Genomic DNA, 18,517 nt, shown 5'->3' with positions numbered 1-18,517 from the left:
GCACGCACCGTCGGAAAATTTCGAGAAGCGGCCTGCGCGGCGCGGCGGGGACGCGCGCGCGTGGAGCGAGGAGCGGATTATCCGACGCGGCGCCGTCGCCGATCATCTTAATCAGCATCACCGCGCGTTATCTCGCGTTTGGGCGATACACGCACGTTCCGTCGTCACCGGACACCGGGTACCGAGAACAGCGGTTCCGTTATCGTCGGCAACGATGCAACTGCAACGACGGGTCGCCGTTGACGCACCGCGTCATCGTCGTTGTCGTCGTCGTCGTCGTCGTGTCTCGTGCGTTTCTCAAAGTGCAGCGGATGCACTTCGGCGCGGTTGGATGCTGACGACTTTGTATTCTCCGTGCGCTCGCCGCGCATCGGCCGGCACAAATAATCTAGCGCTGATTACAGCCGGAGAAGTCTTCCTTCTCCCTTTGCCACCATCCCTCTTATCGGCCCCGATTTTTTCGGTATGCAAAACAGTTGTGGCATACTGCGCGGGGTTTTATCTCGATCGACGTCTCATTGTTTAAAGTTTGTTACGGCAGGAAGAGAAAGAGAGAGAGAGCGGTCCTGCTCTTGCGGGTTGAGCGTGTACGGGTATTGTGGGTGTTTCGAGAATCCATCGTGTTTAGATCGGCCTTATCTTTCGCGCGATTTGGAGCTTATATACTTCCGCTCGGATACGCGCTCTGTGTCGATAATTATGGTCGACCGATATCAATTATTCAAGAGCGCACGCAATCGTTATCTTTCTACATAAATTGCTACGCAGCCATCGTTGTGATCGCGCTTGTGAAAAAAAAAAAAAACCGATAAGTCAGAGAAAACTGGATTATGATCTAATAGTATAATTCATAATTGTTATTATTGTAATTATCATCAGACATCGTATATCATTACTGTTATATATACAAATTATTTGTCCTTTTAATTCCTATTACGTGGTAGAATTCTCATCTAACGTTAATCATTTTCTATCAGCTATCATCTGATAGTAAATAAGTTAAACACTACGTAAATAATTTTTTAAAATTCACTTAGCCCCCTTTTTTGGAGTGGTCTGCGTTTTATTGAGCGTGCGCGTTATATCGTATCGAAATGAGATAGTTAAATCGCTCGATAACAGCTCCCGGGAGAGGACTATGGTCCCCGTATTTGACGTTTTTTGTCTGTTGCAGACGCCCACGAGACGCCCCTGTCCCGAGGGGCTCGTCAGGACGCCGCCCCTGCATACGCGAGATATTCATTTAATTTCCGACTATGTATACGTTAAGCACTTAAACAATTATGGTCTTAATCCTCGTTTATTATTTTTTCGTTATTATAAACATTATTGTAAATAGAATTAAGTTCCTTTTATAATCTATTTACTAGAATCAAGTCCATATGCATTCAATCCAGTGTTACTCAGAAAATATGTAGCACGATTACTAAAATGAGACTTAAGCTAATCTATAAAGAGTTAAGTCGCATTAAGATAAGTTTTTTAAAATATTTTAAATTATTACTTGGTCCTTGGACTTAAATTATACCAATAAAATTGGTATGATTCAAAATTATTACAAAATTGTTTATTATGACAAACAGTGTAGTTGTGAAAAAATAATATACATAGTACCTGAAGTTTATCGTACTTCATCTTATTGTTATATTATATAGTATAACGTCGGATTAAAGTATAAAGATTTGAAATGTTAATAATTTCAAGAGACTGGCTTTTTATTCCCTTTTATATAAATCTTATTTACCTAATTATATTAATTGAAAAAATAAATTAATTGGTAAAATCTGTCTTCTACTAAATCTATTTATAAATACATTTTTAATCGCTTTGATATTTAACATAGTAAACAATTTAAATATTGATTCCGGTGAAAGAGCCATATGTGCAAGATATTAAATGAGATACGGTGCGCGAAGAACAGCGTGCGCGCGCGTTAATCCGGAACAAAATTTACTCTTCTATGTTTTCAGATAAAAAGGTCTGTTCGTTATTAAAAAGCTTCTCCACCTTATATTCTATCATCCAGAATAATTTTTAGCCGAGTAAAAACATTTTATTACGTTGAAAATCTATTGTTAAACGCGTTTTTCTTGAAACGATATTTTTCTGTAGTTTTACCATTATTTCTCTAAAAGGATAAGATAAATATTAGAATGTTTCTTTTTTAAATTTTGTAAATTGAATTCTCTACAAATTAAACCCAAATATTGTTAGAAAAATGGTTAATTTTCTTAAACAATTGTAAAGCAGAGTAAAAAAATTTTTGTTTAATCCATAAAAATCAATAAAAATTTTACCGAGAAAAAAATTCTGCTTGTCACGTTTCAATATTTTGTCAAACTGTGATAAAACAAGAAAAGTCACTTTTTTCATACTGTATTTTTAAATAAATAAACGCTTGCAATAATCGACATCATATTTTCTTCCTAAATGTATAAAAAAGCTATTATAAAAATAATTTCGATTATATTTATTGTATAATTTGCAAGCAATTTACCGCACCATAATTTTTTCGTGCTTACAGGTCTCACATCTCCTTAATGTTTCAAAAACTGTCGTTATCACTGTTCCCGGCTAACGTGGAAATAAAATCCATCCTTAAACAAAATATATTTTCTGCTGACTGCACATTAGTAGAAGTGTCAGCGAGGAGTGCCTTCATCGAAGGATATATGGATCCGGCCGATCCATGCGAATCGTGGTTACGGTGTTTTCTCGCGAGGGAGGAAGTGGGAAGCACCACCGTGGCAGGACCAGTACACACGTCATGCCACGGGGAACGTATCGAATTTCTTATGGCTTCTGTGTATTCCCATGGACAACGGCAGGGGGTCAGAGATGCGTGCACGTTCTACGAAGTGTTCGCGAATTAACGCACCCGTCCCAAAGCGTTCAAGGATCATGGCAGAATGATGAACCATCGGTACCTACATAACGTTCGTCGAGTTCAATTTTAATTTTTAACGTTACAAGAAAATGTAAAATTCATCTTTGCATCTATGTATATCACGAAAACTTGAATTAAATGAAGATTCTTTTAGTTTCAAACTCGAGTTCACACAAGAGACGTATTTTATTAAATCATTTTTGTTGAACGCGAATGATTCGCGGAAATATAATCTATAAGAGAAACGTGTGTATGTGTAACTCGCGAAAAGTTTGCGCAGATCGAATTGATCGTTCGAGACTGATTATTTCCAGAGTAAAGTTCGTATCCAAGAATTTATGGTCACCCTAGGCATACTCATGACGTTAGGTCTTACAGACCTATCTGATGGCTTTCCGGATACGCGCGTATGGCATCATATTTGCCGCATATTAATTACAGGAAATCCCGCAAAGCACCTATGCTCCTGAATCACTTTAATATCGCATAAATATCCGTTTAATTATTCCCATCCGCGTGATTTCGCGAACATTTACTCGTCAGAATTACTTTAAAAATCCATGTACTTTAAAAATCCATCTTTAGCTCAAAAGAATTTTTGGCAACTAATAATTGTTTTAATATCATACTTCAACTTAATTCATTACAATAATTATAATTTGTTTAGTTTACAATTTAATTTTAATTAGAACGGAAAGCGAACGCTAATAAACAAAAAAATTTTACATTTTGAGACAAGATTGAATGTATACACAGAGATAATTTTTCGTTATATTTTACCGTTTAAATTCACTACACTTGGGACAACTTGGCAACCAAGGAATTTTTAAAATATACAAAAGACATTTTATAACGTAATAAAAATTACCAAGAAAATTGGTAATTTTTAAAAAATTATTGAAATTTTACTATATATTTTAGTAAAATTAATCAAACATTTTTTATTTTATTGTAATAGATACATTTTTTATTATGGTAAATATTAATCAGAATAGCTCGCATAAAATTCTTCGTAAATACATGTCATCCCACAAGTACCATGATTTTCAAGGTAAATTCTAAGAGAAAAGTGTCTCTGTGTGTGTGTAGTTCGACATACAATATTCAAGAGTTTCTCTTGCAATAAACTTATATTCGGTCTAAAACCGCTAATGAACCGATTGACAAGCCTGGCATATACTTTCGATTATCGATGACTAGCCGTCAAAGTGCTAAATTTCGCGGAAGAATTCGCAGGAGATTGGCTCTGTCAGTGGCCCAGATGGCCCAGCTGGTACTTATTTATTTATTATTCCCTCGCTCGCTCGCTCGGCGAAGAAAAGGACGGCCGCGCGCACGAGCATGCATGCATGCATGCGACACGATGCTCTCGCGGTGGAAGGCATCGCGTTACGTACATAGTTATGGGGCCTCCGCTCGTTTCTAAAATCGGATGTAGAGCAACGACCTTCCAAACAACACGGGACTCCTACGGGCCGCGCGCTTCTATCCGCGAGAGACGAAAATTCCACGCTAGCGCGTCCGTCAATTGTACATCTGCGTACCGTCGGACGCGTAAAAATATATATTGCCGGATATCATTTACTTGACAAAATATTTAATAAAACGATGGTTTGTTAAGCGATCTTCCAATCCGTCGTATTTATTAATATATTTTACTAATTGCGTTATCTTCGTGTGGCTACCTTGAGCCATCCCTGTTAATATCTCCTATTACACATGGGGCTTAACATATTTCTATTTAATCTGTTTAATAAGATACTTCAACAGTAACAGTTTAATATTTTTTTAGTTTAAATAAAAAGAGAACTCTGGAACTCCCATTGACCCAATTTGACAGCCGCAATATTTTCTCTTAGAGTATTCGTTTTCTAGCGCATTACAATCCTTACTTTTCTTTATTTATATTTCTAGATAATTAGATTTTTGCATACTTGTGTCTATTTCAGAGAACTTTTTTTTTATAATAAAATGCATTCCTTTCCATCTTTCGGTTCTAGCGAGGCGCGTGTCTGATATCCCAATGACAATTCAATTTACGTAATTAACTAAGCGGAAAGAGTCGCCTCCGGCGTCAAAAACTCACCTATGCTCGGCGGCACGGTCTCTCTGTCTCCTGTTTTTGAACCAATTACTGACTTGCGTGGTGGTAAGGCCGGTGCTCTCCGCCAATTCTCGCTTCTCGCGCGGCGACGGATACGGATTGGTGGCGTACCAATCCCTCAGGACGCTCCTGGACTTTTCCTTGAAGCAGTAAGACGTCTCCTCGCCGTCCCAGATCGTGCGCGGTAAGGGAAACTTACGGCGCACCCGGTACTTTCCTGCAAAGTGAAAGATGAATCCTTTTGTAAGTCAGGACTACTATATTCTCTCTTTCAGAGAAAACATTGAATAGAAGTGCAATTTTAAAAGCGTCGCTGGTACGCTAGTCTTAAGATTGCAGTGCCGTCAGAATACCGTCGCGCAAGTCTATACCTGTATCTTTAAATATACACATTTTGAGGCCTCCAAGATAAATATTCTTGGGTGAAGCCTGGCGAGTGAAATTCTCATCGCGAACGCGGATTCGCGACGCCGCGCCGGGAAAAACGGAAGAGGAAGCGGCGGAGTGCGTTATGCACTCCGATTCTCTCAGCGTGCTCACAGAGGCACGCTTTGTTTCTAGCTTCTCTTTTTTGGGGGACGGATTTGGTTTCTGGGCCGAGTGCAACGACGTCGTCAGCTTCACGCGCGCGAGACGCGCGACGTTTGCGAATAGGATCGAGCGGGTAAAATAGGGCCAAGTCTATACCGCTCATTAGAGCTCGTACTTGGTGCGTACGGTAATAACTTTGTTCGTTTTGTTCGTCCGTTTGGCTGTTAATGATGATGAAATCGTGCGGCGTGCATTCCGGCACGCAATGTCCTATAGGCGCGAAAATTAATGCGATGCGCACGCATCGTATTATCCGCGGAATATTTTATGTCGAGAGGTTGGATAAACTGCTTATAAATTATCACACACAGCGTATTAAAAATTACAGACATTTCTTTATGGGATATACCAATAATAAAATGTTAGCAGTATTTATACAATAATAGTAACATATTTACATTAATAGTAACATAGTAACATATTTCGAGAAATAATAAGAATAATTAAAAATCATTAATTTAATGAGAAATGTGACGTACATATAGGTATTTTCTAATCTTTAACAAAAAAACTTAATCATTAATCGGCGTTACTAACATTTCAAGTGAAGATTGGGTGGTCACTGAAGTTATATTTTTTCAAGATCTATAAAGATATTTCGCTAAACCCGAATAATCGTTGATAAAAACGGGAAATACTTATTTTAAAAAATGATCAAGATGAGAAATTAGCAATTGACAATTACTAGGAAAAATGTTACATTGTCGAATTTGCTCGGAATAATTTTTACCGATCTTACTACTTATATACGCAAGAAAAAAATCGTTGAAAAATTCTTACTAACCAACTGCGCCGAGGGGCCTTCCGCGCAGCCTCTCGGCTTCGATGTAGTGGGCCTTGAGCCAGAGAGCCTGCAGCTTCGGATGATTGTTCGGGCTGAAGGTGTGGCTCTCCAGGATCCTGTAGAGCTCCTTGAATTGGCCCCGATGGAAGGCGACGATCGCCTTGGCCTTGAGTACGCTCTCGTGCCGGTGCAACCTGGTGCACGCCGGCAGAGACCATAGGAATCGGCTGAGCCTCTCCACGGAGCCCGCCTGCTGAAGAACCTGGACATTCGACACCATCGCCTTGAAGACGATAGACAGGGGGGGCACACTGTTAGTCGGCAAAACTCATCCCGGGTCTCCTCTTATTCTAGTGTATCTTGTATATGTCTCATATTCACCTCTTTCAACTGATCGTTTCGTTCAAGGAAGATGAGTCGGACAACTACCGGTGACTAACAGGTCAGTCGGGACAATTTCGTGTAAAGGGGAACGGTGAGAACTAGGATGAGAATGGAAGATTACAGCAATTGGCAATTGAAACGTTTATACATCTATATATATTTTTAATCCCAGGAAAAATTAACCTTTAAACGAGAGAATTAAACTCAGATCAATCCTCTTATATCATAGAATTTTCAAGCCGAGAAAATTAACTTAAATTTAATTTCTTTAGTTTTGAACAAAGTAGTGTATACAAGTCATTGTTATATTTAATTTAATTATTCACCGTATTTACACAATACAAGTTAAAAAATTATAAAAACTGAGGCATAAATCGGAATACTATAAAATAATGTAAAATTACACAAAGACTTTAAAGCCTTTACAAATTTAAATAATAATTTGAATTAATCCTGATTAAATACAATTTGTAAACTGAAGTAAACGTCAATTTTAACAAAAACCAGTTTGAACGGGTACAAGAATGCCTTGGTTAATTATTTTATTAAAACTCCTCTTTCTTTAAAAAGAAAAAGCTGACGTAGCTTCAGATGGAACTGATTTGGTATATTTGGAATTTTTAATCTTTTCCTTGAAACAAAGATATTATAACGACTATTCAGATTATCTTAGGTATAGTTTTATGTATTGATATAGCACTTTTGATAAAAAAACTAGTTAGATCTGGAGATCTAAGATAGATTTGTTACATGCCCGATTATTTTTTTTCTCTCAACAAAACTAGTGTCTGTTTAAAATCATCGCGCGCATCAATAAAGAGGCTGAAAAATTGGTCTAATAAAGGACTTGAAAGCACTTTCTTAAAACAGTTATTAAATCTTCCTCAAAAAGATCAATTTAGAAGAATTTTGGGATTATAAAATAAATTTTGTAAAAAATTGAATGAACTTCAATATAATATCGGGATAAGGTTTCAGAAGTTCGAGGAGAATTGAATCAGGATGTCTACCTTCTATGCCGATATATTAACGGTTGATTTTCAATTAATAAAATTTTTGCGAGCAAGCAGAAATGAGTCTTCGTGTTTCGGAGCGATTAAAATAGTCTTAGATATTTTCAGAATATATGAAATATTTTCGGATAGTCGGTGGTTCCTTATGTCAAGATGTTAGAATTCATATAATCATAAGCAAAAATTCTGTATATTTAGTTCGTATATTTCCATTAGAAATATAAATATATCACGCAATACAATAATGCGAAGTTATGGAATGACGGGAACTTTAATAATAAAATTATGAAGCACGGAAAGCCATACAACTATAGTTTGAATAAAATAATATAATTTGACAGAGAGAAAATCTAATTATGTGTAAAATTACACCCGACATATCTTTGACGTTTAACATCAGTATAATTTCTCGAAACGACTATTAATGAACTTAAACGATCGCGTAACACGATCCTAAGTGGAACTATACATCAATTTTATTTCGTCGTATACTTCAGTTCGTTTTATCGGTACGAATCATGTTATCCCTTTCGCGCGTTCTCCCGTTGACATAATTAACCACCGAGGATTCCGTTTGAGAAATGAGCTATCTATTTGCCAGTATCCGCATATATGTCTGCTTTGCGTCAATGACGTTTATTCGATATCACGCGCGCACTATATATTACCAATCTAGATATCACCGTATTACGTATCTTTAATTTATACAACTTTGTTAAAAGCGCGATATTATCATAAAATCGATACGTTACTGGTACGTGTAAACTTTATTGCAATACAAAATCTATGCACGTGTAAATAGTCATTCGACTCTATAATTGGTTCTTTCAGTGACACGAACACAAAAATTTCACATTGTATCCATTTATATTTTTTCCCCTATATTTTTGAATAATCATATATTAACATTAAGTTTAATTTCATATATTAAATCAAATTAATAAATATCTCTTGAGAAGAAAATTGATATCGCGAGAATCTCGAGATTTCCTTCCAGCGCACGAAATTAATTGCCGAGAATCCGTCACGAAATTAAGACGTTATCGATCCTATGCAGACGAGTGTCTTATGATCGCTCAATTAGCAATATGAGCTCTATGTACACCTGTCATCTTTGTCTGCTCGCTGTCGTCGCCGGATGTCGCCGAATTTTCCACGATACGGCCGATTAATCTCACCGCGTGGCGCATAATGAGGAATGAGTATCACGTCACCCGAACGAAGAGAAATGTACGACATAGATCTTAAGATTGGATTAACTGTCAACGATGCTGATGCTGATTAGAAGAACCGCTGTTACGCGAGTTTATTCCCCCCCCCTCTCTTTTAGAACTGGACAACGCAAACAATTGTGTAACGCATAACAATTTTTTATGTACTAGACATCACAGACGCGCGCGCTATTTAGCTTTAACCCTTCGTAGTCACTCTTGGGTCAATATGACCCACACTCATTTGAATCTAAATATCAGCTAAATGCCTAGCTTAAAATGAGACTTGGTCCACCATCTACAAGAGTGATAGTTTGAAGTATCCTCTATAGGTAGAGACTGTTAATCTCATGTAGGTACTCGTTCACGATTTTTTTTTTGCCACTTGATTTCTCACAAAACCGCAATTGTTTTATATTCTAGAATGTTCAAGGTATGTTCCAAAATTATTTGAACCCGATCGGACCGATACCATTAAAATAGCAACCATTAAAAATCGCCTGGGTCAATACGACCCAGTGTGACTACCGCGGAATTCTAGAGAAGTGTCTACGAAGGATTAACATTATACTATTACTGTTACACTATTAACCCTTGATACATAAAACTGTCAAAATATGCGATGACAGATGCTCACGTAGTCAGCGCAACGAGAGAACCAATCGGCATCGTGGAAAAATGTCAACAATAAAATTTCTTACACGGCTTTTTTATGAGCGAAAATAATACATTAAAAATTGAATGTATAAAAAAAAAATAATCCGAAATAAAGAATCTTTCCGCTTTATTTTCATTTAATAGATGAACAAATATTTAAATCTTCTCGCTGAATTTTGAATATGATTGAATGCAATATATACAAATAATTACACTATCTAATTTTTATTCGATAATACTTGCTGCATATAGACATTAAAATTATTGGGATCAAAAAAGATTGAACCTGAATTAGATATTATAATAATTCAATATATCGGATTAAGCTGCTAAACTGGGATTGAAAGTCGATGTTCTTAGAATAATTTATCCTCCAGATTCGGGAGGGAATCATTCAGTCCTATCATTTCTCTTTTTCTCATGTGCAAAATCAATTCCGTTGATATTCGACAAGAATTGGATCGGCCGACACCCGGTGAAACGTTTCGATTTCATTTATGCTTTGAAAAGGGAACTATCGAATGGGCACCTCGAATGATACAAGACAACTAGCGCCCACGTGTCACAGCGTATGGCAACAATCGCAATATTTTTGAACGAATCGATACGCGATAGCGACCCCAATATCACGGGTCAGGATTCATGCACGGGCCTTCTCGAAGGGCCCTCGCATTTCTCAAAAGTTCCAATCGCAGAATTTGAGCGCCATAATTATCTGTGCGACGTGGGCAAGGAGTTAAAGTCTAGCCGCATAATTATAGCGCTAGTACAGGGATATGCACGTGCAAGAACGCGTCGTGCAGCGATGCAATCTGCGGCCGATCACTTCCGCGTTTGGCAAAACCCATCTCTTCGCACGCTCGTTATCTCACGTGTGTGCTATGATCGCCGCACGTTTCAATCGTTCGTGAATATTTTCATCTTCTATAGTGTACGAAGAATAGAAATTAACTCTTAATATTCACGTGGCGAGTACGCCTACGCGGCATAAGTAAAAAAGTCGAAAATTAAATAGACGACGCAACAACACAAAAATCTAAAAGGCATATCCAAGGAATATTCGAAAGATTAAGATACATTTGAAACACATGTGGGCGTTTATATATCGCTTGGATTCAAAAGCATATCGCAATAAATCTTTTGTTGCAATGTCACATTTTCATAATTAGTTTATCTATTTTTTTTCATCTACAATCCAAACTTATATTTCTTGATTTGAAAAATTCAAATATATTTAAGAGTTAATTTACTAGATTTATTTTAGTAAAGATTTGTGTGTATTTAAATGTTTAATTTTATTGATAAACCTGATGATAAATCAAATAAATATATCGTTCGTTGTTTGCATCCCGATGTAGCTTGACGAGTGCGTGCAGTAAAGAATCGGTGAAAATTTTGCCAAGCGTGAAAGAAATCGCCTTTCTCTCTCTCTTTCTCTCCTTCCCCTCTATATTTCTCTCGAACAGGACGAGTTAACATGTGGGACGTTCGATATGAGAGACGTAAACGTCGCGCGCAAAACAATTTACGGTTACAGTAAAATCGTGCAGATTCCATTAAGCGTGTGACATGCAAGCGAATCTTGGCGCATAACGCTGCACATTGTCGGCGACGTAACGACCGCACCATCGCGGCGGCAATTTCATCATCGGGACGTAGATCCACGCCGTTTCCACACTTCAAAGCGGCAATCAACACGACGGCGGGATTTGCGTGTGCACTCAACATATCGAGGAGAAGCAATTCATTCCAATTTGCAACATTAAAAAAGCAACTTGCATACGCGAAATGGAGATTTTCATGACGTTTATCGCGATTAATGATGGAATTTAATGATGTCGCGTTTCAATAAAGCGAAAGGCCGGCAAATCGACCGGTATTATTCGCCGAGGAAAGTGCAGCGCGAATGCTAGCCAAACTCGCCATCAGCGGCTCATTGTCAGCTGTGCGTCGCGAGTATCGCGCGCAGATTTCTGGCAGTCCTTGTACGTTGTTTTTGTTCGCACACACAATAACGTTAAGAGAGCAATAGTTGTTTTCTCTTTCTTGGAACGCGAAAGAGTTTGGTGCAAAACATTTATAAATTGTCTAGTCGCACAAAGCCGGTTCTACAATACTTAGCAAACGATGGCAACTGCTAATTGAAAAGTGTTATTTCTTATTGCTGATTGCCGGTTACTGTCGCCAAAAAAGTTAAAAGTTCGCCAACTCTCTTTTGACAAGCACAACATGGAAATAACACTTTTCAACTAGCAGTTGCCATTGTTTGCGACGTATTGTAGAACCGGCTTAAGGATCAATTGTACCACATAATTATCTAGATGTAACATCAGCGTTCACCTCGCAACGTTATTGTGAAGGACGTTTATATCTATACTTTTAATTGGAATGTGAATAGACTGCTTTCTATAAACGCGACGCACAGCATTGAGCAGCAGCAGGCGCGGGTTATGCAGCTAAAGATCCTCTAATAAGAGTCACGAAACAACGTCAAATTTAGATTGTAAGTATCAAACAAGACGAATGACATTTGAATGATGCTTAGAAATCATCCTGATTTATCAGATGTTCTTTGATTCTTTGAATGGTTTTTTTTTGAAGACCGATTCCTTCGCCATGTAAATTAATTTGAATCTTAATGTGATCTAATTGTTACATAGGAACAAATAATTAAATTACAATTCAATCATTAAAGCACTTCTATCACCGAAATTTTTTTGCACAGCCTCAACTATAAATGCACTATATTTACAATGTATTTATATTTTAGATTGTTATAGACTGTTGGCTGTACTGTTGACAATTTGGGAATGAACTACCTGAGTATTTGAGCAAAATTCCGAGCATAAAAGATAGGCGCTCACTTACAAATCCCAGAACCTAAAGGGTTATCAATGTCGAAGGAATCGGCTCTTCGCTTCCTCCTCTCCACTTTTTCTCCTTTCAACTGTCCTCTCTTCTGTCTACTCATTTACTTAATTACCTTTTTCGTGGCAATCTTCTAGCAGACCCGGACTTTCCGGACTTGCTCGGTGTTACTCGGTACATTTTCGTGTCTCTTGTCGGAGGAGCGCCACGAAACGGGCAATCACACGACTTACCTCGCAGACACACGCGACTTGCTCCTGCGTGAAGCCGAAACTCGGCAGCTGGCCGTTACCGCTGCCCCCGGCGGAACTCGCCGGGCTGTCCTGCGGGCTGTAGCTGGCCGCCCCGGTCGCGCCGGGCGTGTAAGCGTTCTCCACCGTGCTGCCCGTCGTCGAGTGCCCGGTCAAGGGAGTGGGCGTGCTCTGAGGGCTGTAGTCGCCGGCGGCGGTACCCAGGACATCCGCGCCGCTGCCACCGCCGCTGCCGCCGCCGCCGCCAGCTGACGGGCCCATCGCGCCCCCGTTACCAGCGGTGCCCCCGTAGGCCATCATGGCTGCGTCATCTCCGGGGTCCACGACGACCCCTCGCACGGCACCGCCGCCCTCCACCGTTGTGACGCGATCGTCCTCCCCGCTTCGCGTTCGCGACCGCGTCCGCGACCGCGACGGACCGCGTCGGGTTCGCCGCTCACGGGTTCCCCGATCCGACGCTACGCGCGAAAGGGAGCCCCCCTCCCCTTCACTCGCCGCTCATCTTCCGCGGGGTGAACCCTTCGCGGGGATCACTGCGGGTCCTTGGGACGTCCGAACGAGGGCATCGCGCGACGAGCCGATCGACGATCCAAGATTTTTTACGGGAAACGATGTCTTGACTCGATGTGGATTATCACAAACTTAAATTGACTAAATCCTTTTAAAAAAACGGTCTACAGCTACTGTTTAAAAAGACGCGGCGAGTCGTCACAACTCAGACTGGACCAGTTCAGGTTAGTCCTATTATAAATAGCGATTTTTGTATACCGTGTTGAAAGATGGCGAGCAACGAAATCTGACAAATAATTAGAGCCGCTAATTGATCTAACAATTGATAGTGCTCCGATGGCACACTTGCGCTGCTTGTCAAAACTGATCACCTGCAGTTTAACGAGCTGGCTTTTAATTACCGTTACCGCCTCAAATGTATCTTTTCTCTTTTATGTACACTCGACGTTCCTCAAACACTTGCGTAACGTTACTTGTCATAATCATTGGTTAAATCATAATCAACTAATTTGAACAATTGAACGTGTGAATTCATAGATGTTGCACTATGCTATGAAGCTTCGAAGCAAGCACTGTGAAGTTCTTTTACATTCCGTTTGACGAACCGTCGATGATCGTGTCGGGATGATCGTACGTCTCTCCAAGGCATCGGTATTCATCGGTCCACCAACCGGTTGCGCTCGAAATGTTCGCGCGACAGATCGATCTCGTTCGATCGAGGATTGTGCGAAAATTCGGACGATCAGCGAGCGATATTTTTGGATTGCCAGCTGACCGGCAAATGTCGCAGTCGAAAAAATTCTACGAAACAATGAGATCCTCTCCAGAATCAGTCTTGTGAGCAGCTTCGAGCCGACGGTTAGCGGATTCACGGATTCTTACTTCTTTTTGGATCATGCTCGCTGATCTCTGCAATTTGGTGTATTCACGCTTCAAAAATCGGCAAAAAAAAATGCGATTCCAACGTTGCTGGATGTCTTTCTCGGGGGTTTTCACTAGGACGTTGCTTGGCAAGTAAAAATATAATTTCAAGCGGAAAGAGTCAAATCAACACACCGGGCGATAATCCTCAATTCGCTTCCGTCGAGTCTCGCCTACCGTCTTGGCTCGCGTCCATTCCTGGAAATACTTGTGGAACTCGCACAGTCGTTAGATCATCATTCCCGTTGAGAACACTTCTGCCAAATTGATCCGCGATCAAGAGAGATCCGTCCATCCATCCGCGCCGAGCAGTCGTTCCCCGCGCACCGTTTCTTCCGACTCGCCGCTCTTTCTTCCCGTCTCGTTCTCACTGCCGCGCCGGCACACACAGGTTGCACCGTGAAATCCACGGGCTCGTATTTCCACGGGGCCAGCGATCGTATTTATAGACCGCTTGGTACACTCGCGAGCGCGCCGCTATTATTAGAGGCGCCTTAACGAGCGTCTCCCTCGCTCTCCTTGAACCCCATCGATGCCTCCTCTCGTCGCGGATGCTCTCTCTTCACGAAAATGCCACCAAACCGCTTCCACCTTCGAATTCCCCACCGTCTCGAACGCCACTTGACAATTTTAACGACGCCTATCTGTACGGATAATAAACGCGACGCCTCTCTTCGCTCTTCTTAACGAAGTAATAGGGCAATAGAGATAATCCTCCTTGGTCGTTGCATTTTCACATTCTCATTCCAAACACTGTGCGTCCAAGAGAGATGACAATCGTCACTGATTCACTTAAATGATCGCTGGTGCGATGCAAGCTAAGAATCTGATCCTCGAGGAACGTTCGACGATCGTAGTCTTTCGGTGTCACGTCTTCGGGTAGAACGGGTGTGCTCGGAAAATTCCACTCGGCTGATCTTTTTGGTCAATTCACTGTGTTAACGCGTCGTCGTTCCGAGAGGCATACGTCCCCGATACTCATCACCGAAGAAACAACACCGACTGCGCTCGGGAGAGCCAGGGGCACCGTGACTCTCCGGCGCGGCGAGAACTCGGGAACGAACGCGCGATCGCACCCGCACGCGTTCCGGATCCGGAGTCTCCCAGAGTGATTCCGATTCGGCGATCGTGATCTAGATCCACGGCTGGACGAGCGCGGGCCTCGCGAGGTGACGGATCAATGGGCCGTTCTGTCTCTCTCGCTGCCGCGCGAGAGAGATACACTCTCCTCACGCGCGCACCAGAAAAGACTGGCGACGCGGCGTGTCGGCCAGGCGAGCCGAGTGCGTCATGCGCGACGCGGTGCGGATTGGCGAGGGGCGTGGCCAAGCTGACAGCTGCGTGACGCGCGGCGCTATTGGCCGCTGGGCATGGCCGCAGCCACCATACCGCCGCGCCATTGGTCGCGTGCGCGCCACCAAATGAGCCTCGTTACGAACGTCCGGCACGAGCGGAGAGAAACAGAAAGAGAGAAGGAGAGAAGAGAGCGAGAGAGCGAGAGAGAGAGAGAGAGAGAGAGAGAGAAAAGAGAGAAGAGAGCGAGAGAGCGAGAGAGAGAAAAGAGAGATAGAGATGAGACACGCGAGCGAATTGCATCCAGACCACGGATCCTTCCGAGGAGCTCGTTAAATTCCGGCCTTTTCTGGATGTCTGTTCTCTTAATGACGCACGCACAGCGGGGCGACGCGATTTTTACGTCGATGCATGTGGAACGTTTATCTGTATACATATAAATCTCGAAATCACGCATTTATAGAACAGTCCTTCGTCAATTATTTGCTTTTTTGTCAGACGGTTCTCGGACGGACTATAAAAAGGACGCTAAAAATGTACCCGATTGAAGGACGAAAGAAGGATGAGAAGACACATATTGCTGTTATCGCTGCAGGTTGACGGTTAAATTCTTCGCGTCGGGGTTGGAGATTATTATTATAGATTTGTCATAGAGTTGAGATTAAACGCAAAGCATCGTGGATGTAGAGTGGTAACATTTCGTAGACCAGCGATTTATTCTTAGAGGAAGGCAGAGCGAGAGTCCATCACGTTCAAAATTCAGATTCGCCGTTTGGCGAAATTACGCGATATCCGCTCGTGAGGTTAACAGCGTCGGGGCGCGATAAAGCAGTCGCTTGTGAGATTAGCGTCGCAACGCTATCGCGCTACCATGAAGCGTTAGAATCGAACGAGCCACGAGCCACTGTGGCATTATTATTCATTATGCGAGGGTGAGTTACGAGGAAAAGCGACGCGTAGGAAAATAAATGAAGGAAGCACTAAAGATCTCGTTATTAGCGTCGACTTATTAGCGGTGCTCGCGGGGTCGGCAAAGGTGGGCGAAAAGAGGTGGGAGGGAGGGACGTGCGCGCGGAACGACGGCTTGTTCTTCCCCGGGGAAAAATCGATTTATAGTACTCGCGGGGTTTTATGAACGCCCCCGCGGAAGAAAGGTAACGTCGCTCAGAAGCTACTTACAACAGAAGTTGGATAAAGTTTCACGGATAGAGCGTTCGCCCGCGTTTTTTGCGTTACTTAAGGCACCGCGCGCTTTCGTCGTCGCGCGTCGCGCGCTCGGGCTATATAGAATAACACACGTCGCGCACGGTCTGCCGCTATATAGCGAAATCCCCGACAGACCGTCCGATTTAACAGCGAAAGAAAGCAGCGATGGCGAAGTCGGCGGCACGGTGAGTTGCTATATGTTGAGAATTCGCGATATCGCCGGAGTCTTTTGAGAAGGAGCCAAAGAAAATGCGAAACGCGAGATAGACCACTATATATGATAATTCCCGAATTTTCTAAAAAATAAACTGATTTGCCGAAATGAACTACGAGAGTTTCTCTCGATTGAGGTATTCTTCATTTTCTGCATTATTATTCTAACTTCAAAATATACGTGTTTTATATTCCCTTGACACTATCTTTATTATTTCCTTTGTAAGAGAGAAAGGAAGAGATTGTGATATATGGCTTACAAAAATAAGCTTAAAAATAAGAAAATAGAAATAAATAAAAATAATTCCTAGAGAAATGTTAAGATAAATATTTTCTGTAAAGTGGGATTATAACGAAATTTTCTGAAAGATCAAGGTACTCGGATTATATATTATTGGTCTATAGTAATCATGAAGTACAAGGTATATAAAACTGCAAAGCTTGCAGCTTTTCTATTAAAAATAGAACTGGGCAAATTATATGACACGAAGCACAAACTCATATATGCGCAAGTAGGAAAACATCGCAATAAGTTGTTTTCGTAATATATTCTTTTTAATGTGGGCGCTTTGTAAAAATGTGTCTAAAATAATAGGTACATGCATGCACCGGCATAAATGGTATCCCGCGCGACGGCTAGGTATGTTTGTGCTTACATACACAACCTTGCCGCCAAGGGACACCATTTCTGCTGGTGTATACATATGCATCCCAATGGAGCATATGATAGAAAGATGCCGTTATTCACATAGATTTGCTTGCGAATCTTGGCTCTAGTAATCGTGAAATAAGTATATCTAAAACTGCAGCACAGGACAATAAGTGAAGTAACCTGGATTTTGGCCGAGGCGATGAAATCTTTCTCATGAATGTTTTCTTATATATTTTTTGATGTGCTGTCAATCATTCATTGTCAAATATTTATTTCAAGCTGATCTAATGGGAAAATAGCGAAAATCGCATTCAAAGTAGTAGAAATAATCTTATTGTATCTGAACAAAAACTTATTAAGAATATATATTTTCTTAACCTTTCTTTCTCTTCCTCCTCACCTCACCCCCTCTACTCTTACACTTAGGGTATGATCCACTAGACGCTTCAAAGCATCATTTTGTCCTTGTTTAACATTTGATAAACAACAAGGATGAAATGTTTCCAAGAGCGTTTGGAGCGCCAAGTAAATCGCACCCTTAATCTAAAGATTACCCATTCTATAAAAAAAAAAACAACCCAACCTAACCTAACTCAACACAACCAAACCTACCCAAAACCCAAAACTGCCCCAAACTAATCTGCTCTCCTCTCTCTCTTACTTCCTTTCCTCTTTCCCCTCCCCTTTCCATCCTTTCTTTTTCCTTCTCTCTATTCAGATTTCTACAAATCTGCTACTTTGAATGCGATTTTCGCTATTTTCCCATCAGATCAGCTTGAAATAAATGTTTGATAATAATTCACATAAAAAATATAAGAAAACATGCATAAGAAAGATTCCATCGGTTTGATAAAAATCAGATTACTTTATCCATCGTTCTTTATCTATTGAAACTGTGAACCTGTGCACGGAAAAAAAGATTAGAAGACTAGATTAGCTACTATAGCAAATCGTAAAATATGGGTAACTAAC

At 41.0% G+C, this 18,517-nt stretch overlaps 1 protein-coding gene across 2 annotated transcripts in view; it reads right to left on the bottom strand.

The window, feature by feature from the left end:
• LOC112464963 (homeobox protein six1-like) overlaps window positions 1-15,421 on the bottom strand; it is a 34,807-nt gene extending 19,386 nt beyond the window's left edge. Inside the window, exons 1-3 of one of the 2 annotated variants that reach the window (XM_025032275.1) lie at window positions 12,733-15,421; window positions 6,367-6,649; window positions 4,974-5,208 (exon numbers count right to left, since the gene is read on the bottom strand). In XM_025032275.1, coding sequence (XP_024888043.1) covers window positions 4,974-5,208; window positions 6,367-6,649; window positions 12,733-13,050 — 836 coding nt within the window. In that variant the 5' untranslated portion in view covers window positions 13,051-15,421. The remainder of the gene's footprint in view (window positions 1-4,973; window positions 5,209-6,366; window positions 6,650-12,732) is intronic. The other variant, XM_025032276.1, reaches the window with a different exon arrangement.
• Window positions 15,422-18,517: the final 3,096 nt, after the last annotated feature.

Source organism: Temnothorax curvispinosus, unplaced genomic scaffold (genome assembly GCF_003070985.1).
Source record: "Temnothorax curvispinosus isolate PA1 unplaced genomic scaffold, ASM307098v1 QBEX01014781.1, whole genome shotgun sequence".
Taxonomy (NCBI): domain Eukaryota; kingdom Metazoa; phylum Arthropoda; class Insecta; order Hymenoptera; family Formicidae; genus Temnothorax; species Temnothorax curvispinosus.
Note: the sequence above shows the minus strand (reverse complement) of the source record. Positions and strands in the feature narration are given on the sequence as shown.